The sequence below is a fragment of the Eubalaena glacialis genome, chromosome 2 (genome assembly GCF_028564815.1).
Source record: "Eubalaena glacialis isolate mEubGla1 chromosome 2, mEubGla1.1.hap2.+ XY, whole genome shotgun sequence".
NCBI classification, from domain to species: Eukaryota; Metazoa; Chordata; class Mammalia; order Artiodactyla; family Balaenidae; genus Eubalaena; species Eubalaena glacialis.
The window spans coordinates 53,102,089-53,125,968 of record NC_083717.1 but is presented as its reverse complement, the minus strand read 5'-3'; the positions used below and the strand labels follow the sequence as shown (position 1 = coordinate 53,125,968).

Below are 23,880 nucleotides of genomic sequence, written 5' to 3'. Positions count from 1 at the left end.
TAATTTCCTTTTTGGATTGTTCTTTGCTAGTGTATAGAAACACAGCTGATTTTGGAGTATTGGTTTTGTATCCTGTAGCTTTGCTGAATTTGTTTATAGTTCCAGTAGATTGTGTGTGTGTGTGTAATCTTTAGGGTTTTCTACATATACGTTCACATTGTCTGTGAACAGAGATAATTTTACTTTTTTTGTTCAAATTTGGCTACCTTTTAATTTCTTTTTTATTCCTAATTGCTCTGGCTAGGACTGCCAGTAATGCATTGAACAGAGGTGGTAAAGTGGGCATCCTTGTCTTGTTCCTGATCTTAGACAAAAAACTTTTAGTCATTCATTGTTGAGTACAATATTAGCTGTGGAGGCATAGCGGAAGTCCCTCCAGCCACGGTGTTGTGCTGTGGGGAAGAGAGACGGATTTGTAAACCCCGGAGCGAGGTTCTGCCTACCCGAGGCCGCTGCTGTGTGGAGACCCTGGGGGAAACCACCATCACCATGTCTGACCAGGAGGCAAAACCTTCAACCGAGGACTTGGGGGATAAGAAGGAAGGAGAATATATTAAACTCAAAGTCATCGGACAGGATAGCAGTGAGATTCACTTCAAAGTGAAAATGACAACACATCTCAAGAAACTCAAAGAATCGTACTGTCAAAGACAGGGAGTTCCCATGAATTCACTCAGGTTTCTCTTTGAAGGTCAGAGAATTGCTGATAATCACACTCCAAAAGAACTGGGAATGGAGGAAGAAGATGTGATTGAAGTTTATCAGGAACAAACAGGGGGTCGTTCAACAATTTAGATATTTTTTTTTTTCTTTTCCCTTAATCCTTTTTTATTTTTAAAAATAGTTCTTTTGTAATGTGGTACTCAAAACAGAATTGAAAACTGGCACCCCATCTCTTTAGAACATCTGGTAATTTGAATTCTAGTGCCCATTATTCATTATTGTTTGTTTTCATTGTGCTGATTTTTGGTGATCAAACCTCAGCCCCATTCATATCGCCCTCTCCTTTTTAAAAATTATGTGTGCACAGAGAGGCCACCTTTTCCAGGACTGTGCATTTACAGGCTTGTGATAAGTAAGATTGACTAATGCGAGTGTTCGTAATGACTTTCCAATTGGCCCTGAAGTTCTAGCATGTGATCGCTTCACTCCTGGACTGTGACTCTCAGTGGGAGATGGAAGTTTTCAGAGAACTGAACTGTGGGAAAATGCCCTTTCCTTAACTTGAAGCTACATTTAAAATCTGAGGGTCTGGACCAAAAGAAGAGGAATATCAGGTTGGAGTCAAGGTGACAGAGGTGGTGAAAATAATGACTAACTCCAAAGATGGCTTCACTGAAGAGAAAGCATTTTAAGATGAAAGAAAAATCTTGTCAGAAGATCCCAGAAAAGTTCTAGTTTTCATTAGCAGTTAAAGTTATTCATGCAGAAGTGTATACAGCAGAACGCTGCTCTTTTTGACTTTATTTGTACTTTTTGGCCTGGGATATGGGTTTTAAATGGACATTGTCAGTACCAGCTTCATTAAAATAAACAAAATATTTGTAAAAACCTTAAAAAAAAAAATTAGCTGTGGGCTTTTCACATATGGCCTTTATTATGTTTAGGTTGTTTCCTTCTATTCCTAGTCTGCTGAGTGTTTTTGTCATGCAAGGGTGTTGAGTTTTATCAAATGCTTTCTCTCAATCAGTTGCAAAGATCATGTCTTTTTTTTCTTCATTCTGTTAATATAGTTCATTGCATTGATTTTCACATGTTGAACCATCCTTGCTGTTCAGGAATAAATCCCACTTGGTCATGATGTATAATCCTCTTAATGTGCTGTTGAATTTTGTTTGATAATATGTCATTGAGGACTTTTGTATCAATATTTATAAGGGATATTGGTGTCTAGTTTTCTTTTCTTCTAATGTCTTTGTCTGTTTTTGCTATCAGGATAATGCTGGCCTCATAGAATGAGTTTGAAAGTGTTCCCTCCTCTTCAATTCTTTTGGAAAATACTGAGGAAGATTAATGTTAATTCTTCATTAAGTGTTTGGTAGAATTCACCAGTGAAGTCATGTGGTCCTGGGCTTTTCTTTATTGGGAGGTTTTAGATTACTGATTCAGTCTCCTTAGTAGTTATACATTTGTTCAGATTTTCTATTTCTTCATTATTTAGTCTTGATTGGTTGTACTTCTTGGAATTTTTCCATTTCATTTTAGTTATCTGACTTGTTGGTGTACACTTTTTCATAGTTTTTTCTTATAATCCTTTTTATTTTGGTAACATTAGGTTATAATGTCCCCTCTTTCATTCTTTATTTTAGATATTTGAGTTTATTTTTTTTTTCTTAGTCAATTTAACTTAAAGGTTTGTCAATTTTGTTGATATTTTCAAAGAACCAACTCCTGGTTTTGTTGATTTTCTTTAGTTTTCTATTCTCTATTCCATTTACCTCTGTTCTAGTTCTTATTTCCTTTCTTCTGCTAGCTTAGGGTTTAGTTTGTTCTTATTTTACTAGTTTCTTAAAGTGTAAAGTTAGGTTGTAGATTTGGAATCTTTCTTCTTTTTTTTGTATTTAATAAATTTATTTCTTTATTTATTTTATTTTTGGCTATGTTGGGTCTTCACTGCTGTGCACAGGCCCTCTCCAGTTGCGGCGAATGGGAGCCATTCTTCACTGCAGTGCACAGGCCTCTCATTGTGGTGGCTTCTCCTGTCGTGGAGCACAGGTTCTAGGCACGTGGGCTTCAGTAGTTGTGGCTCATGGGCTCCAGAGCACAGGCTCAGCAGTTGTGATGCACAGGCCCAGTTGCTCTGCGGCATGTGGGATCCTCCCAGACCAGGGCTCGAACCCATGTCCCCTGCATTGGCAGGCAGACTCTCAACCACTGCACCACCAGGGAAGCCCCTCTCCTTTTTTAATGTAAACATTTTCAACTGTTAATTCCCTCTTAACCCAGCTTTTGCTGCATTCTGTAAGTTTTGTATGTGACTTTTTCATTTTCATTACTCTCAAGATATTTCAAATTCCCCTTGTGATTTCTCTTTTGACCTATGTTTATTTAAGAGAGTGTTGTTTAATTTCTATATGTTTGTGAATTTTCATTTTCCTTCTGTTTTTTATTTCTACTTTCATTGCAGTTGTGATTTCTTCGCCCATCAGTAGAGAACAGAAAAGTGAATATGGTCATGCTTTAATATTAACATAAAACTGGCTTTCTGTCAGGAAATGCTACCCTTGATGCACGCCTGTTGAGAAATTAAGATGTTTTAAAATAATGGATTCATAATTTTTTTACCATGTGTCCTCAATCAATGCCTACAAATTCCCAGGTTTTCCATTGGCAGACTCCTTTTCTCATTCAGTATTTATTATTCATGGAAACTCCTGTCCCTGGGGGGGTGTTGGGCCTCAGTTTCAGAGCCTGGGATCGCTTTCTGTAGCCAAGGCACAAGGGGCCCTTGGGGCACCTGTGGATCTCTTGTGTCTTGGTTCTGAGCTGTGAGTTCTCCTCTCACTTCCTTCCCATCTTGGAACAGACTCCTAATGAAATGCTTTCCTATCAACAAAGGCTATTTGCTCTGTTTCTGAGAATATAATTTGCTTTCTGGAATCCAAACACAAACCCCTCTGGGAGAGCTTTTTATTAATTCTTATGACAATGGAGTTTTTCTCTATCAGGAAATTCCTGATGAGTTATTTGGATTTGTCACCCGCAAAGTTAGATAGCAAATTGTTAAAGCTGCAAATGCAGTGGAGCTGTTAACTTGAGCGTGATAAATTATTTTTGTCAATGTAAATATCTAGGTTCATCTTATATTACACATTTACCAGATTTCACATTTCACCAAGATCCATACATCTCAGTTGTTTATAAAGTTCTCACAGAATACCAAACATCTGGACTTCTTTGAGCAGAAAATCAACATTACTCATGAACCAAGGGAATTATGACGCCATTTGTTCTAATTCTTAAGGCCTCCCTGAAATTAAATGCTTTACTGCTTACCTCCCATCACCTAAGGAAAAGCCAATTTCACATCTCTGAGCTTGTCCATAGACATCAGAAAACATTGTCTTACACCTCATTTATCTCATTCCTAGGGAATTGCTAATGTAAGAAATGGCCTTGGCTGTGACCATAATGATTGGCCTGAGACCAGATTTGAAAATGTATGCCATCAGCTTAAATATACATGTAAATTAGAGTAGGTATCATGTGCTAAGTACAGATTTATCCAAGAGATGCCGCAGCCCTTGTCCTTGAGGTGTTTCAGTTTGCTGCCATCCCTTCCCCTCACTGTATGGTTTTTTTTTTTGGCTGCATTGGGTCTTTGTTGCTGCGCACAGGCTTTCTCCAGTTGTGGCAAGCGGGGGCTACTCTTCATTGTGGTGCCCGGGCTTCTCTTGTTGCGGGGCACAGGCTCTAGGCATGCAGGCTTCAGTAGTTGTGGCTTGTGGGCTCTAGAGCACAGGCTCAGTAGTTGTGGTGCATGGGCTTAGTTTCTCCACAACATGTGGGATCTTCCCGGACCAGGGATCAAACCCGTGTCCCCTGCATTGGCAGGCAGATTCTTAACCATTGTGCCACCAAGGAAGTCCCCCACTCACTGTATTGAAAGGGCATCACCTCTACAGCTCTCTGTGAGGGGTGCCCCTGAAGCAGTCTTTGTTGGTACCACCCTTCTGTGTAAGACCACCAGCACAGTGATCATCTGCTCAGCTCAACGTTAACCTCCTCTGCTTGGCTTCTGGGGGCTGTGCCATGTGACACCCCACCTGTCTACCAAGATGCCCACTGTCCACTCCATCTTCTGAAGCCCTGGTGGTTACCACACTAGCCTCTGGCTTATTCCCACTCATGCCTGGCTTGTTCTTTCAACACCCCCCCTTCCAACTGTGCATTGTCTTCTTCAGAATAACCACAGGTACAAATTATCCTGGTTCCAGAGCCCTCTCTCAAAGCCCCTGCTCCAAGAAGCCTTCCTGGACTTCTGCTCGTGTTGGTCTCACCCTCCACAGAGATTCTACTGCACTCATAGTCAACATTGTGTAATTTAACATTTTTTCCAAAGTAAATGCCAATGGGAAAACAATTTCCTCTGTAAGAAACTCAGAACTTCCTTAAGATAGAGATCATTTCTGAAGTGTCTGTGTTTTGCTTCAGAACCTCATAGGGCTGGTCCTCAACTGATTAAAAAAAGATACAAATTTCCAGGGATTCATTAATGGTGTTCACCAAATTAGAATCGATTTTCCAAAGTGTCATAAGAACAATTAGCACCATGAGTGATAAAATGGGACTTTCAGACATCACACAAAGCAAGGTCAGTAATTTCCTCTAAAAATTTGTATTCTAAAATCTATACTGATAAATAAATGTGTGTTTTTAACTATAGTGACGAGAAATAATCAGTTGCTATGTAGGCAGAGATGCTTCTTTTTTATCATTGTAAATTCCACTAGTTTAGGTAAATATGATTAAGATGTGTGTGTGTGTGTTCCTATACAAATAAACAATAAACTAACAACCGATCTTAATTAGGGAAAACATTAAATAACTTTGAGAGTAACAGGATGAGTGGCCAGGTAGAGCTTCTTTGAATGAATGGATAATGGCTATTTTCCTAAGTGGCTGTTCTTCCGTACTTGAAGACAGTCTGTTCTTGTAAGCAGCAAGGGAAATTCTGTGCACCATCCTAATTTGTTCAGCAGCTACTTCCCAGTAGCTCCAGTGGTCCAGTAATTGGTCTAGACATTCAAGGAGGATCTTTTTGATGGACCAGGTAAACCATGTCTCAAGCATGTTGTGTGACCCAGGGCAAGTTGTGTGAGTCCAGCACTGACATTAGGTCTCTTGCGCTGCTAAAGGAGAAAAAGTGCAGTGTTGTGCCCTGAGTTGATGCTCAGTAAGCCTGTTCCTTGCTTCCCTCTAACTGGGAGCTGTGAAGAGCTGACTACACCATGGGGAGTGGAGAGTGTGGCGTCCATAGCCACACAATGTCCTGAAGCGAAAGAAATGGCAGGCTCCATCCTTTAAGCTCAAGCCATGCCTCGTATGTCAAAAAGATGCTGTGATCATTAAATATGAATACAATGATTAAGCATTTTATTCTTTTTAAGGCCTTGCAAAGTAATATTTGACAAAATGACTTCTGCATTAGGGAATCATTTAGATAGATCTTCAAAGAGTAAAAATTTGGATTGAATTTTATAATGGCTGATATGGAATGTGAAATTGACATATATAAGCTTTGAGAGAGTGATTTTCAGGAGCAAGTTTTTTGACTGCATGTTCTAATGCTTCTGAATTATATCTGAATATAATTGAAAATAATTTCAGATAAAGGATAGGTTTTAACTTTAGGGGTTAGAATGTGACTGTGTGAATGCACATCTTTCCTTGTGTTTTACTAGGAGGTGATAATGTTAAATGAATTAGTCATGTATAATAGACATAATTTCTCAGTCAAATGATCTCTTGTAATGTGATCATGGTTTAGCTGCCTCTTGTTCTTATTATGTGGAAATGGATATCAATTCTTTAAATTTTTTTAGATGGCATTTTTCATTTATATTGTCTTAGATATAATATTCTAAATTTATTCCCCAGTCTAGAAAATGTGAATTAATCTTAGGTTCCCCCCATCAGGCAACTCAGTCAGTAAGTCACAATTACACCACCCGTATTCTCTCAAGTGCAGACCACCCTCCCCACTCCTCCTTCCTCCCCGCAGCTCAGGCCCTTGCCTTCTCTTTTGGGTGGCTGCTGATGGGGCTGCCTTCAGACTCCCCTTCCTCCAGGTCAGTCCTCTGATTAAAATACTGTGATGATTCTTACTTGCCTCTTCTCTATAAAAAAGGCCTGATGCCCTCCTGGGATGTGCAAGATGCTGCATTACCTGAATCCAGCCTCAGCTTCACTGCTTTCCCCTAAGCATTGCTCATTGCAGCAAACTCAAGACTGTAAAAGGGTCTCCTCTGGCTTAACACCTTGGACTTCTGTCTGGGTGGCCTTCCTGCCTGTGACCTCCCAGATTCAGTAATCGACGTCCCAGGAAAGCCTCTTCTGAGTTCTGGCCCCACACCCCCAAGGTTAGTCCTTTACAAATCTTTCGTATCGTGTATTAATCTGTCTTGTAGTAGTTGTCTTTGCCCCATCCTGCACTAGACCATAACCCTGCAGATTCATTCTTACAGCCGTCTCCAGTCAATGGCATGTTGCCTAGCACAGTGTGTGCTAAGCAAAGGTTCGTGGATAAATGAATGATCCTTTCCCAGAGAGCTTGAGGAAACTTGTGAGAGAATTGTGAGAAAGCAAACCAATTGATGAAAAAGTCTTCAAATAAAGACCAAGACCAAAATGTTCAAATGAATTCAGGAAGAACCGTATGGAATGGAATATCCTGGGAAGAGGAGCAGGCAGGTCACTGCAGTATAGGTGAGAGGAAAGCCAAGGGCTCTGGACTGAAAAGATTCCCCTTCATAAGCTAGGGAGCACATATTTTGGAATATTAAAGCTAAGTTTCACTCAATTAACTCCAAATCAAATTCTGGGTGGTTTAAGGGAAGATGAATACAAGACTGAAGGTTAAAGTAGAAACAATAGTTCAATAACATTATTGCTCTATTGTTTTTGCTTGTGGTTCCCTAGTCCTGAAAAAAGAAATATGGCTGAAGAAACATATTACGCTGTCATAATTGTTGAAACCCTTACTTATGTAAGAGCAAGGTCATGTGGTTTTTTTCTTTTGACATAATATCTACAGCAATGTCCATTTAATATTAGATGTTCCAAACACTCTGGGCACATTCTTTCTGGACAACCAAGCCTAATGTATAATATACTGGGGCCAACACAGCTGAGACATCTGTGACTATTTTGTAATACAGATGCCCTATTTTTCTCTTTTTTCAGAGTTTACAGGACTTTATCATCTCTATTTGGAGAACTTTGTGACTACTTCTGGGGCATATTTGGTTTCCCTTTTATAAAACCATGGGTATTCTGTGACAAATGAAACTGTGTTCATGTTACTTTTTCATCTTGTCTTTCTCTCCTTTTTTGGTGGGGGTGGGGGTGAGGAAGGTTGCTTTTATCTTTAAGATAAATAACTTTTTTTGCTTTCTTCTTATTGGTCTACAGCTCTAGAGTCTGTGGCAAAGCCCTTTATCAGGATTTGACATAGTATCTTGTGCCCCCATAAATGGAGACAATGCAACAGCACTTTGAAAATGTCTTTACTTTCCTAAATTTCATTTTGTGTTCATTTAACTTGTTATTCATATCCTTATATTATTTGTAAATACTTTAAAACATAACAAAAAAATCATGTCTCTCTTCTCAATCCTGTTTTCCAGAGGCAACCACTTTCACCTTTTTCAGCTTTATTTTCTCTGATATCTATCTCTCTAGTTCAGAATAATCTGCATATTCTACTTCTTTGATTTAATTTTAGATGCAGATGATTGACTTTTTGTAATGGCTGCTGAGGACTGTGGGGACCTCACAGCTCCTGTCCACAACCTTGCCCCTCCCCGTGTAAATGCATATCAGTTGGGTAAACACATAATAAGAGTTTTCATTCTTTTGACCATGTAAATTCTGTTCACTCTTAGGCTAGTGTCATTTCTCATCAAACTGTTTATTTTTCCTTGGAGTCAAAAATTGACTTTTTTTTCTACTGTAGACTCGATTTTCTTGGAGTATATCACTAAAAGTTCCTGTACTCTTAGCAGTTTGTAATATATCTCTCAGAAGAGTTTTCCACACAGTCAGTTCTGTCTGGTGATTTACTCATCTCCCACTCCTGGCCCCACAACGTGGCACTCTTTATAGACCTGGGAGAGCTGTAACCCTGATGAACACCTGTCATAAAGGGGTCTTCCTTGAATATCATCTAAAGAATTTCACTTCCCTCTGGCATTGGACCCCCTTTACCCTGGCCTTCCTAATCCTTGGTTAAGCTCCACTGTGGGCCTGAAAATCATTTTTACTCAGGATTATGAACACATTGTTCCATAGTTTTTCATCTTTGTTTATTAAAAATTTCAATATCATTCTGAATAATTATTCTTTGTAATGTTTTTCTTCTTTCTGGAGGCTTTGAGAAATTTCTTTTATTCCTGGTGCTCTGAAATCTTACTATGTGACTAGAAATGGATTTTTTTCATTTAGTATCTTAAGAATTTCAGGGGTGGTTGTAAGGGATGGGGGAGGGGGAAATAGGGAAATGTTGTTCAATAGGTATAAAGTTATACAAGATAGAATAAGTTTTAGAGATCTGCTATACAACATGGAAACTATAGTTAACAATACTGTGTTGTGAACTCAAAAACTTAAGAGGGTGGATCTCATGTTAAGCATTCTTATACCACCACCCCAAATAGCCAAAGCAATCTTGAGAAAGAAAAACGGAGCTGGAGGAATCAGGCTCCCTGACTTCAGACTATACTACAAAGCTACAGTAATCAAGACAGTATGGTACTGGCACAAAAAAAGAAATATAGATCAATGGAACAGGATAGAAAGCCCAGAGATAAACCCACGTACCTATGGTCACTTAATCCATGAAAAGGAGGCAAGAATATACAATGGAGAAAAGATAGTCCCTTCAATAAGTGGTGCTGGGAAAACTGGACAGCTACATGTAAAAGAATGAAATTGGAACACTTCCTAACACCATACACAAAAATAAACTCAAAATGGATTGAAGACCTAAATGTAAGGCCAGACACTATAAAACTCTTAGAGGAAAACATAGGCAGAACACTCTATGACATAAATCACAGCAAGATCCTTTTGACCCACCTCCTAGAGAAATGGAAATAAAAACAAAGCTAAAAAATGGGACCTAATGAAACTTAAAAGCTTTTTTACAGCAAAGGAAACCATAAGTAAGATGAAAAGGCAACCCTCAGAATGGGAGAAAGTATTTGCAAACAAAGCAACTGACAAAGGATTAATCTCCAAAATATACAAGCACCTCATGCAGCTCAATATCAAAAAAACAACCCAATCAAAAAACGGGTGGAAGACCTAAATAGACATTTCTCCAAAGAAGATACACAGATTGCCAACAAACACATGAAAGGATGCTCAACATCACTAAGCATTAGAGAAATGCAAATCAGAACCACAATGAGGTATCACCTCACACTGGTCAGAATGGCCCCATCATCAAAAAAATCTACAAACAATAAATGCTGGAGAGGGTGTGGAGAAAAGGGAACCCTCTTACACTGTTGGTGGGAATGTAAATTGATACAGCCACTATGGAGAACAGTATGGAGGTTCCTTAAAAAACTAAAATAGAACTACCATATGACCCAGCAATCCCACTACTGGGCATATACCCTGAGAAAACCATAATTCAAAAAGAGACATGTACCACAATGTTCATTGCAGCACTATTTACAATAGCCAGGACACGGAACCAACCTAAGTGTCCATCAACAGATGAATGGATAAAGAAGGTGTGGCACATATATACAATGGAATATTATTCAGCCATAAAAAGAAACGAAATTGAGTTACTTGTAGTGAGGTGGATGGACCTAGAGTCTGTCATACAGAGTGAAGTAAGTCAGAAAGAGAAAAACAAATACCGTATGCTAACACATAGATATGCAATCTAAAAAAAAAAAATGGTTCTGATGATCCTAGGGGCAGGACGGGAGTAAAGATGCAGAAGTAGAGAATGGACTTGAGGACATGGGGAGGGGGAAGGGTAAGCTGGGATGAAGTGAGAGAGTAGCATTGACATATATACAGTACCAAATGTAAAATAGATAGCCAGTGGGAAGTAGCTGCATAGCACAGGGAGATCAGCTCAGTGCTTTGTGACCACCTAGAGGGGTGGGATAGGGAGGGTGGGAGGGAGGCAAAAGAGGGAGGGGTTATGGGGATATATGTATACATATAGCTGATTCACTTTGTTAAACAGCAGAAACTAACACAACATTGTAAAGCAGTTATACTCCAATAAAGATGTTCAAAAAAATTAGGCATATGTGTGTACATGTGGGTGTGTTTCTGGATTCACTGTTCTGTTCCATTTATCTATCGCTTCACCAATACCACACAGTCTTGTTTACAATAGTTATAAAATAAGTCTTCAAATCAGGTAGGTTAATTCTTCTAACTTTATTCTGTTTTTTCAAAAGTGTTTTAGCTATTCCAGTTTCTTTGACTCTTCATATAAATGTTATAATAATCTTTGTTCCTACAAAAATCTTGCCTGAAATTTTGATATGAATTTTATTAAACTTGTGTATCAATTTGGAGAGAATCACATCTGTTGTCATACACATTATGTTGAGTCATTCAATTCATAAAAATTGTGTGTCATTCCATGTTTTTAGATCTTCTTTGATTTCTTTCATCAGTGTTAAATGTCTCTTCGTGTCTTTCATCCATTTTCTAATTGGATTTTTTTTTAAAGCAGTGAATTATAAGAGTTCTTTATATATTCTAGAAATAATTTCTCTGTCGATGTTTTCCAGCAATTCTCTGATAACAACTAAATACCATACAATTCAATTTTCCTTTTATAATTTTTTAAATTATAAAAATTTTAAAATTTTTTCCTTTTATAATTTTTCCTTTAAATCTATGATCTTTGGGGGGTTATATTGTATAAGGTTTGAAGTTTAATTTGAGGTTCTTTTTTTGCCTATGAATATTTAATTATTCCAGGAGTCTTTGTTGGAAATGCTCCCTTATTTTCATTGAATTGCATTTGTACCATTGTCAAAACTCAGTTGACTGTATATGTGGGCTCCTTCTATTGTAGGTTCTCTATTCTGTTACATTGATCTATGTCTACCCTTTGGCAATGCCATATGGTCTTGGTTAGAGTAGCTATATATAGTAGCCATAATATTGTGTAGAGTGGTTCCTCCTACTTTATTCTTCATTTTTAGATCTGTTTTAGTTTCATTGACTTTACATATAATTTTTAGAATAAGTATATTTATGTATATGAAATTATCTTGTAGAGATTTTTATGGGAATTGTGTTAAACTTGTATATCAGTTTGGAAAGAAGACATCTTTACTATGTTGACTCTTCTAATCCATAAACATGATATGTCTTTCTATTTATTTAGATCTTTAATTTCTTTCATAGACATGATGAAATATATGTTGTATGTTTTCAACATAAAAATCCTGTACATGTTGTATTAGACTTACACCTACATATTTAATTTTTTCTGCTCTCTGGCTTCTGTCAATATTTTGTTTACTTTAGTTTTCTGAAGTTTGCTTACATTACCCATATAATCTACTTTTTCCTTTACAGCACTTTATGTTAATCATAATTATTTTAAATTCCCTCTTCAATAATTCCAAAACCTGTGGCATATCTGAATTACTTCTCATACTTCCTTTGTTTCTCAGATTGTGTTTTATCTTGTCTGTTAGTACGACTTGTAATTTTTAGTTGAAATGCAGACATTTATTGGGTAATAGGCACTGAGGGGAAATGAGCTTTCAGAGTGAGGTTTTATGTTAATCTGGCTAGTAGTTGGACTGAGTTTATTTAATATTTACTGTAGCTATAGGTAACAGGGACTCCAAATTCTGTTTTGGTCTCCCTTTCTGTCTTTGGCCTTCCAAAGGTAGACTTAGTGCCTTGCAACACTTTCAGCTGCAATCCAATGTTATTATATTGAAGCCACGTTGGAGGTGTTAGTAAGGTGAGAGAAAGGGAAAGTGTTCTATTATCTTATGATTAATCTGTCTTTTAGTGGCCCTGTGTCACTAGGCTGTGATATTCATAATTGTTTCTTACCTCCCACCAACTCCTTTAGGAGGTAAGAGAGGAAAAGTACACAGGGCAGGAGTTGGGTAATTGACCTTTCCCATAGTGGGGATAAGGCTCTGGTAAAGTATTTTCTTCTGGAAAGTAGGCCTTGGTTGTGGAGAACACTCTCGTCATATTTCACAATGGTTTCTTTTCCCTTACCACTGCCAGAGACAGAGGGACATTTTTTTAATACATCGCCATGAGATCCTGGGGAGGTTCCTGAAGTTTTGTAAGACCCATGAGAGTGTGATGGTTCTTTTAAGACTGCAGCCCCCAGGAATGTCTCATTTACATACTAGTCCACACTCAGCTTCCAACTTTGTGTTCCTACCAATTTCTGGCTCAGTGGCTTCTACTCTAGGTAAGTTACTCATCAGCTCTAATTATCTGTGTTCACCTGTATCTTCAGACTTTGGGGTGGCTGCAACCTCACTTTTGGAGTCTTACAATCTCCGTTATCCAATGGCTCCAAGAGAAGTCATTGATTCTAATTGTTGGGCTTTATTCTTGTTGCAAGGACCAGTGAGGACTTTCAAGCTTTTTATATGTTAGAAGTAAAACTGGAATCCAAAATATTTTGTTTTATAAAAGAAGGATTATAAATGCTATTGTATTTTTAATTTTGGTTTCCACATGTTCTTTGTTTGTATGTAGATATAATTTTTGTGTGTGTGTAGTCATTTGGTATCCTGAGACCTTGCTAAACTCACTCATTATTTTATAAGGAGTTTTTTTGTCCATTCTTTGGGATTTCCATCATATGTAGACAATCATATCATCTGCAAACCAGGACAGTTTTATTTATTACTCTCCAATGTGTATGCCCTTTATTTCCTTTACTTACCTTGTTGCATTGGCTAGAACTTTCACTAGTATGTTGAATATGTGTGGTGAGAGTGGACATGCTTTGTTGCTGATTTTATGGGGAAAGGATTTAGCTGTTCACTATTAATTATAGTAGCTATAAGTATTTTGTAGATGTTGTTTATCAAGTTGAGCAAGTTCTAGTTTTCTGAGAGGTTATTTATTGAAATATATTTAGTTTATAATATTATATGAGATTCAGGTATACAACATAGTAATTCAGTATTTTTATAGATTATGCTACATTACTACATTTAAAGTTATTATAGAATAATGGCTGTATTTCTCCATATGTCTTTATAGCTTACTTTAACATAGTATTTTGTACCTCTTAATCCCCTTTCCCTATATTGCCCTCCTCTTCCTTCTCTTCACTGGTAACCACTAGTTTGTTCTGTACGTCTGTAAGACTGTTTCTGTTGTGTTATATTCACTCATTTGTTTTATTTTTTAGATTCCACATATGAGTGATAACATATATTATTTGTCTTTGTCTGACTTATTTCACTAAGCATAATCCCTCCAAGTTCATCCATATTGTTGCAAATGGCAGATTTAATTCTTTTTTGTGGCTGAGTAATAATCATATATATGTGTGTGTGTGTATGTATGTGTGTGTATATATATATATATATATACCACATCTTTGTCCATTCATCTGTTGATGGACACTTAGGTTGCTTTCATATCTTGGCTATTATAAATAGTACTGCTTTGAATATTGGGTACATGTACTTTTCAAATCAGTATATTTGTTTTCTTTGGATATATACCCAGGAGTGGAGTTGCTGGATAATATATGGCAGATCTATTTTTAATTTTTGGAGGAACATCCATACTGTTTTCCATAGTGGATATACCAATTTACATTCCCACGGACAGTGTACTAGGGTCCCCTTTTCTCCACATCCTCACCAACATTTGCAAATAGCAGATAGTGTTCTTTTTGATGATAGTTATTCTGACAGATGTGAGGTTTTGATTTGCATTTCCCTGATGATTAGCAATGTTGGGCATCTTTTCATGTAACTGTTTACCATCTGTATTCCTTCTTTGGAAAAATGTCTACTCAGGTCTTCCCATTTTTTAAAGGAGTTGTTTGTTTTTTGGTATTGAGTTGTATGAGCTGTTTATATATTTTGGATATTAACTCTTTAGTGGTCATATTATTTGCAAATATTTTCTCTTATTCAGTAGATGTCTTTTTGTTTTGTTGATTTTTTTGCTTGTTTGTTTTTTGCTGTGCAAAAGCTTTTTACATTTAATTAAGTTCTATTTGTTTTTGTTTTGTTTGTTTTGGTTTTTTTGCTATAAGAGACAAATCCAAAAAATATTGCTATGATTTATAGTAAAGAGTGTTCTGCCTGTGTTTTCTTCTAGGAGTTTTAAATACCTAGGAATAAAGTTAACCAAGGAGGTGAAAGAGTTATACTCTGAAAACTATGAGACATTGATGAAGGAACTTGAAGATGATACAAATACATGGAAAGATATCCCATGTTCAGGCATTGGAAGAATTAACATTGTTAAATGTCCATAGTATCCAGAGCAATCTACAGATTTAATACAATCCTTATCAAAATACCCATGACATTTTTTCACAGAAATAGAAAAAATAATTCTAAAATTATATGGAGCCACAAAAGAACTTGAATAACCAAAGCATCTTGAGAAAAAAGAAGAGAGCTGGAGGTATCATGCTCTCAGACTTCAGAATATGCTATAAAGCTACAGTAATCAAAACAGTATGGTACATTCACAAATTGTCTTTTAATTTTTGTCAGTTTGATTACTATGTGTCTTGGCTTGTTCCTCCTTGGGTTTATCCTGCCTGGGACTCTCTGCACTTCCTGGACTTGGGTGACTATTTCCTTTCCCATGTTAGGGAAGTTTTCAGCTATTATTTCTTCCAATATTTTCTCAGGTCCTTTCTCTCTCTCTTTGCCTTCTGGGACCCATATAATGTGAACGTTGGTGTGTTTATTGTTGTCCCAGTGGTCTCTTTGGCTGTCCTCGTTTCTTTTCATTCTTTTTTCTTTATTCTGTTCCACAGTAGTGATTTCCACCATTCTTTCTTCCAGCTCACTTTTCCATTCTTCTGCCTCAGTTATTCTGCTATTGATTCCTTCTAGTGTATTTTTCATTTCAGTTATTGTATTGTTCATCTCTGTTTTTTTGTTCTTTAGTTCTTCTAGGTTTTTATTAAACATTTCTTGTATCTTCTCGATCTGTGCTTCCACTCTTTTTCTGAGATCTTGGACCATCTTTACTATCATTATTCTTAATTACTTTTCATATAGATTGCCTATCTCAAATTCATTTAGTTGTTCTTCTGGGGTTTTATCTTGTTCCTTCCTCTGGGACATGTTTCTGTGCTGTCTCATTTTGTCTACCCTTCTGTGATTGCGGTTTCTGTTCCACAGGCTGCACAGTTGTAGTTCTTCTGCTATCTGCCCCCTGGCAGGTGAGGCTATCTAGGAGGCTTGTGCAGGCTTCCTGGTGGGAGGGACTGGTTCCTGCCCACTGGTGGGTGGAGTTGGGTCTTGTCCCATTGGTGGGCAGGGCCAGCTCAAGGGGTGTGTTTAGTGGGCAGCCGTGTGCTCAGGAAGACTTTAAGCAGCCTGTCTGCTGATGGGTGGGGCTGTGTTCCCACCCTGTTGGTTGTTTAGCCTGAGGTGCCCCAGCACTGGAGCCTACAGGCTGTTGGGTGGAGCCAGGTCTTGGTGAGAAAATGGCAGCTTCCGGGAGGACTCATGCCGATGAGTACTCCCCAGAACTACTACTGCCAGTGTCTTTGTCCCCACAGTGAGCTGCCCCCTACCTCCACAAGAGACCCTCCAATACCAGCAGGTAGGTCTGACCCAGGCTCTTATGAAGTCACTGATTTTTCCCCTGGATCCTGATGTGCACAAGACCTTTTGTGCACCCTCCATGAGTGTAGTTTCTGTTTCCCCCAGTCCTGTGGAATTCCTGTGATCAAACCCCACTGGCCTTCAAAGCCAGATTCTCTGGGGCTCCTCCTCCCGTTTCCAGACCCCCAGGCTGGGGAGTCTGACATGGGGCCCAGAACTTTCACTCCTGTGGGAGAGCTTCTGTGGTATAATTATTTATCAGTTTGTGGGTCACCCACCGGGTGGGTATGGGATTTGATTTTATTGCAGTTGCGCCCCTCCTACCACCTTGTTGTGGCTTCTTCTTTGTCTTTCAATGTAGGCTATCTTTTTTGCTAGGTTCCATTGCTTTTTTTGTCAATGGTTGTTCAGCAGTTAGTTGTGCTTTTGGTGTTTTCATAAGAAGAGGTGAGCTCACGTTCTTTACTCTGCCATCTTGTCTCCATCACTGCGCTCTGCCCTAAACATGACTTTTACATGCAAGGTTCTCTCTTTTTCATAGCTCTCCTAGGAATCATGAATTGAAGACTGAGGAAGCCAATTTTCCTACTTCACTCCCCCACATAGCTTCTTTGCAGACCTTCCAGGTAGTGAAGTGCTTTACACTACTTGCGTGAAATAGATTTTTGGTCGATTGCAATAAGGCAGAATGGAGGAGACTCCTTGCCTGACAACAGTTTTCCAACAGCCAGATGAAGAGATACATAGGGCGAAGTCCCAAACAAATGAGCCTCTGTTCTCATGGAGTTTGGGAACCTGCACAATGGCATGTGGAAGTATTCTCAAGAATATACAGTGGAGGAAAGACAGTCTCCTCAATAAGTGATGCTGGGAAAACTGGACAGCTACATGTAAAAGAATGAGATTAAAACATTTTCTCACACCATATACAAAAATAAACTCAAAATGGATTAAAGACTTAAATTTAAGCCCAGAGACCATGAAACTCCTAGAAGAAAACTTAGGCTGAGAGGTTATACTAAGAAAGAGTATTGTATTTTGTCAAATACCTGTTCTGCACCGATTGATGTGATCATATGATTTTCTTTCTTTAGCTTGTTAGTATGCTAGATTACATTACTTGATTTTCAAATATTAAACCAGACTTGCATCCTTGGGATTTGCTCTTAGTCTATAATTCTTTTTGTGTATTGCTTATTTCTGTTTGCTTACACGTTTTTAAGTTTTATGCACGTATATTCATGAGGAATATTGGTTTATAATTTTCTTTTTTTAAATTTTCTGTCTGGTTTTGGTATCAGAGTAATGTTTGCTCTTCATAAAATGAATTTAGAAGTATTCCTTTTCTATTTTCTCAAAAGCCTTGTCTGTAACTGATATTGATTATTTTAAAATATTTGGTAGAATTTCCTGTGAAACCATCTGGCCCTGCAGTTTTCTTTTTTGGAAATTTTAAAATTAAGAATCCAATGTCCTTAATAATTACAGAGCTGTTCAATTTATCTATTTCTTATTGGGCTAGTTGTAGTAGTGTGTATTTTGGTTTTAAACAATTCATCCATTTATCTAATTTGTCAAGTATTTATATGAATTGTTCATAGTATTGTCTTATTATGTTTTTGTGTCTGCAGGGTCTGTAGTGAAAATCCCCATTTTTGTAATCTGTATTTTCTTTCTTTTCTTTTTTATATCAAAGTTGTTACTTTCCTTATCTTTTCAGAGTTCTTTATTTCAACTGATTTTATCTATTTTTCTCATGTGTGTGTTCTGTTTCATTGATTTCTGCTGTTTTTCTTGTTTTCTTCCTTTTGCATATTGTGTGCTTATTTTTCCTCTCTTTCTAGGTTTTAAATTTGGAATTGTAGATAATTTATTTTTTTACTCTTTTTTCTAATGTATGCATTTAATTCTATAAATTTCCTCTCAGACCTGTTTTAACTTCATCCCACAGGTTTTGATGTTGTATTTTTATTTTTATTTGTATATATGTGTATTTTTAAAATTTCACTTCAGGCTTCCTCTTTGTCCCCTGGATCACTTAGATGTGTATTGTTTGGAGCTCTATCTGTTATTGATTTCTAGTTTAATTCTATTGTGATTATAGAAAGTACTCTATATGATTTCTATACTTTTATCTTTGTTGAGTTTATCAAACAGCATATGGTCTCTCTTGGTATATATTCTGTGGGTACTTGAAAAGAATGTATATTCTTTTTGTGTTGGGTGGCTTATTCCATAATGTTGATTAGATCCTGTTGGCTGATGACATTGGTGAGTTTGTCTGTATCCTTGCTGATGTCCCGCCTAGTTGTTTCCTCAGATGTTGAGAGAGGGATATTGAAGTCATCAAGTGTAATAGTGAGTTTATTTATTTTTCCTTTCAGTTCTATCATTTTTACTTCACATATTTTATAGCTCTGTTGTTTGGTGCATTCATATTTTCAATTGTTATGTCTTCTTGGTGGATTGAAACTTTCACCATTATGAAAATCTACACTGAAGTCCACTCTATCTGATGTTAATGTAGACATTCCTGCTTTTTATTTATTATCTTTTGCATGATATACCTTTTCTATCCTTTTTCAACGTACCTATGTTGTTGAATTGTTTTAAGTGAACCATAATTGGTTCATGTTTTTTAATCCACTCTGCCAATCTTTATCTTTGAACTGATGTTATTAGACTGTTTGCATTTCATGTTATTTTCAATTTGTTAAGATTTAAGTCTACCATTTGTGTTTTGTTTTCTGTTTGCTCTTCCTGTTTTTTGTTTTCCATTTTCTGCCTTTCTGCAGGTTATTTGAGCTTTTGTAGAATTCCATTTTTGTTTATCTGTAGTGTTTATGTGTATTGATTTTTGTATGCATTCAGTGGTTGCTCTAAATCTTATATTATATATGTAAACTTATCACAGTTTACTGGTGTCATAATTTTACCAATTTAAGTGGAATATAGACACTGTACCTCCTTTACATCCTTTTATCCTCCCTAGTTTATAATAAAATTGTCTTAATATTTTATGAACATACATAAGAAAGAATCATAATTTCTGCATCCACCATCAGACAGAAAACCAAAGAGAAAAAGGAAAATCAGTTGTATTTTTTATGTTTTTTACTAACTGTGTGCTTCCTTCCTTCCTGATGTTCTAAGATTTCCTTTTCAATAGTTTTCTTCCTGTTTAGATATGTTCCTTTAGCCATTCTTTTAGAATAGATCTGCTGGCGACAAATTTTCTTAGATTTTCTTTGTCCAAAATGTCTTTATTCCCTTTTCATTCCTAAAGGTTACTTTTGCTGAATATAAGGTTATAGAGTTCTTTTTATTCAGTATTTGAAAAATTTGTACTGCTTGCATGTGACCACATTGATTTCTGATGAGAAATTCACTGTCACTCAAATTGTTTTTTCCCCATAGATAAAGTATACTTTTCACTGTTTTTAAGATTTTAAAAATTTTATTTGTCAGAAATTTTACTATGATGTGTCGTAGTACATTTTTTTGGTTATAGTTTACATTTTTTTGCACTTATTCTGCTTTTGGTTTGCTTAGCTTGTTATGTAGGCTTATGTCTTTTGACAACTTAAGAAGTTATCAGCCTATATTTTTTAAGTAATTTTTCATCACCACTCTGTTTCTCCTCTGCTTCCCAGACTCCAATGACATGAACACTAGATCTTTTATTATAGTCTCACAGGTCCCTGAAAATCTGATCATTTTTTCCAGTCTGTTTTCTCTCTAATTTTTCAGATTGTGTAATGTCTGTTGTTCTGTATTCTGTTTCATGATTCTTTCCCCTGTCCCCTCCATTCTGTTGTTGCACCCATCAATGAGTTTTCTTTTTAATTTTAGATATTTCATCTTTCAGTTCTGACATTCATTTGTCTTCTTTATATTTTCTATTGAGTCTCTCCATTTCTTTGCTTATGCTTTTTATTTTTTCACTTGTCTCAGGTATATAGATAATTGCTCAATGAAGCATTTTTATGATGACTGCTTTCACCTGACAAAATCTTTGTCAGATAATTCTAACATCTGTCTTCTCAGTTTTGGCATCTATTGATTGTCTTTTTTCTTTCAGTTTGAGATCTTCCTGGTTTTGGTATGATGAGTGTTTCTTAATTGAAACCTGGGCATTTTAGGTACTATGTTATGAAACTGTGTAATTAACCTTTTTGTTTTAGCTATTTTTCCCCAACACCACTCCAGCAGAGGAGGGGTTAGGGTGTCACCTCATTACTTCCGAGTTGTAGAAGTCCTGGTTTCTTACTTGGCATCCCTTGACACCAGAAGGCTGAGCCTTCTAATTACTGCTGGGTAGAGTTGGATGTCCTGAATTCCCACTTGACTGCTACTGATACCTAACTGGCTGGAGGCATAGAAGTGTCTCCTTGCCATGTCATCTCCAGTCATACCATTGGGAGGGGAAGCTCCCAACATATGATGGGAATGAAAGTCCTGTCTCTCTACTCAGCCTTCCCTGACATCACCTTAGTCACGGGGTTGAGGTTTGGGGCATATTATGATAGCCTGGCAAGGTTGGATGTCAAGTCTCCCCACTCATCTTTGTTGGCATGGGTCAGGCTAATTCCACAGTTTTTCTCTTGTGTTTGGGTAAAATAGAGCAATTATTGTTTAAAAGTATTCTAGCTGCCCCTTTACTGGTTCTTTAGCTAGAAAGAACAGACTTTTGTGGTGTTTATGATGTTTTTGAGTTGCTGGCTTCTTCAGCTCCAAGTCTAGGCTACGTCACCCCAATGAATTAACCACTGAGCCTTTCCTTGTGTCCTGATGCCCTGGGGGGGTTCTGCCTTCTTCTCTCTACTTTTCACAGTCTTCTCATGTTTGTTTTATAGATAATATCCAGGGATTTCTAGAGAAATATGTGTAAGTATGTCTCTTGCTTCTTCCCAGAGATGGATTTTTTTCCCCCAGCTCACCCTTTTCCTGTCAAGGCAAGTTTGGGTTTTAGTAGAAGATGGGTTTGTTTTCCTGTTTTCACTCTAAGTGACCAGATTTTTGTGCAAGGATAAGGCTATATACATTTGGAGCTGTGGGCTACAGATAAAATTACATGTTTTGCAGTGTTTTATTTTCTATTATAGGTTTAAGTAGTTTGTAGTAGTTTGTAGTTTGTAGTAGTAGTTTGTAGTAGTTTGTCCATTAAAAAAAGTCCACACTTGACAAGTAATTCCATCCCACCATTTTCCTACCTACCTCTTATCTAAGTGTATAATGTACATGTAAGGACATTCTTTTCCAAATGCAGAAGCTATAGGAGATGACAGAGTCTCAACTTCCTTATTCTCCACTTCAATGGAGAAAGAATCGTGTTTCTGATGTGGAACAGAAGCATGTATTATTGGCAAAATTACTTGCACTTTTGGTTAGGTAATACTGCACTATAAAAAAAATGATTTTTTTCCAGTCTGTTTTCTGTAATATATGCTTCTGTTCCACTTCAGAAATATGATAACTAGAATTCAATTACTGCATGCTTGGAGTGGAAGATGGAAATTTTTTGGAGGAAAAAAAGATTATAAATACTTTTCAAGAATTATGCTTTGCAAAATTATATGATTTAAACAGGGTTTTTAAAAAAACCTCACCTTTATGGCACTAAAATTTTTATTCCAATGTGATAGTTTGCCTCAAATGTAACAAAAGAAATGCAAACATTTCAAGATTTGAACACAGGGACCATAAACTGACTGAAAAAACAAAAAAAACCAGCAGTAGTGTTTCATTTGAAAACACAGTGGATTTTAAAATAATGGATCTGAATTCCCTTAGGCTCATCCTGAACTTCCTGGTTCATCACAACTGCTGTGTTCACTCTTGTGTATACCGCTGGTTCTCACGTTGTTATTATAAATCGGAACTTTGAAGGTACTTGAGATACTTACTCCTGTGTTCAGGTAAATCCCAAACTTAGAATGTGGGCAGACAGACCTGGGCTCAAATTCTAGTTTGGCCATTACTGCCCATGTGACACTGGGTAAGTTATTAATCTTACTGCATTTCTATTTCCTTATCTGTAAACTGGGGATAATATTACTTGCCTTGTAATAGTAATAATTCTTATATCGGTATATTCTAATATTAGGTATCCATGTGCTCACCATTGTAATTATAACTATAGTGAGATATCACTGTGTACAGGGCAGAATATGTAAGACCATGAGTGCAGTGTCAGAATTTCTCATCATGGCTCCTCAGATTTCCTGTGCGTAGAACACTCTTGCTGAATATAAATCACTACCTGCTTCCTTCATCTGCATTTGCCCACACTGCATGGGATTCCTACTACTTTCCTGAACAAAGGGAGTGGAGTTCTTATGTTCTTAGCTGACAAGTACTAACTGAGCATCTCCTTTGTGCCAGCAGGGGATAATACAGTGAGCGAGACCCATGGGCCTTTCCCTCTGTCCTGTTGGGCCAGGTGAGATTTGCAGGTCACAGGAGCTTCTGGAATGCAGGGGGAATGGGAAATATAGCTGTGAGGAATAAGACCTGGGTTAGAGGTTCATATGGAAAGTCGAGTGTTAGTTTGGGGTAAATTACAGGAGAAGAGGGAGATAGAAAGAAGATATATTTAAAATCATGAATTAGCCACTGAAGGAAGCAGGGCAGCAGTGGAAGCACAACTTCCAGGGACAGTGGACATGATGTTCCTGTCATTTGGTGCTGAGCACATATTCATCAGAGCTCAACAGATCCTGCACCTAGGAGTCCTTGAAGGAATAATTCTAGTAAAGACTTTTTATTTCCCCTTATTCCATGCTCTCCTCAATGGGGTTTTTCATTTACTTTCAAATTATACCTACAAATACTGTTTAAATTTGCTTTGTATTAATCATTTTATCTACTTATAAATAAAAAGTAATAAAAAGAAATTATGCTACTCATACTTATTTCCATATGGATTCTGAGTGTTATATATTATTTTTTCCTAGCTGTGGACCTGCACTGAATTGCCCTTTAAATAATGTGCCAGAGGTTAGAATAAACTACTGTTTATCTATTAAAAATTTAATAACAAGTAAATGGCATTCTTGTCAGATATGTGCCAAGAAAAAGGAAAATAAAACCTCCATTATTTCCCTTATAAGCCATGTCACTTGGGGAATGCCTCCTTTATTAGATGAAAATATTTTACTGCTAAAATGTTTCATATGTAGAAATGCCATCTAAATATTAATTTATTCTGATAATGTTCTTTCATTTCTCTCTGGTTTGAAAGACATCGTCCTTATAACCTGCATGTCCCTCCTCCATGCTCACTGCCATCCTATTCCCATCAAAATGCCTATTTTATTATATAGGTCATTTTAGTAATGAAGTCATGTGAAGTTATGTCTCCAAA

General features: G+C 37.1%; 2 protein-coding genes across 2 annotated transcripts in view; both read left to right on the top strand.

Moving 5' to 3' along the window:
• The window catches only part of GABRG3 (gamma-aminobutyric acid type A receptor subunit gamma3), a 552,571-nt gene that overhangs the window by 237,358 nt on the left and 291,333 nt on the right, over positions 1 to 23,880 (top strand). The window lies entirely within an intron of this gene.
• On the top strand, positions 389 to 975 carry LOC133084995 (small ubiquitin-related modifier 1). Its single transcript, XM_061181826.1, has one exon. The coding sequence runs from the start codon at positions 490 to 492 to the stop codon at positions 793 to 795; it is 306 nt and encodes a 101-aa protein (XP_061037809.1). The 5' UTR covers positions 389 to 489; the 3' UTR covers positions 796 to 975.

Bases quoted from the DNA above. Each gene is read 5' to 3' on its own strand.
- LOC133084995 (XM_061181826.1), top strand. From the start codon at position 490: ATGTCTGACCAGGAGGCAAAACCTTCAACCGAGGACTTGGGGGATAAG.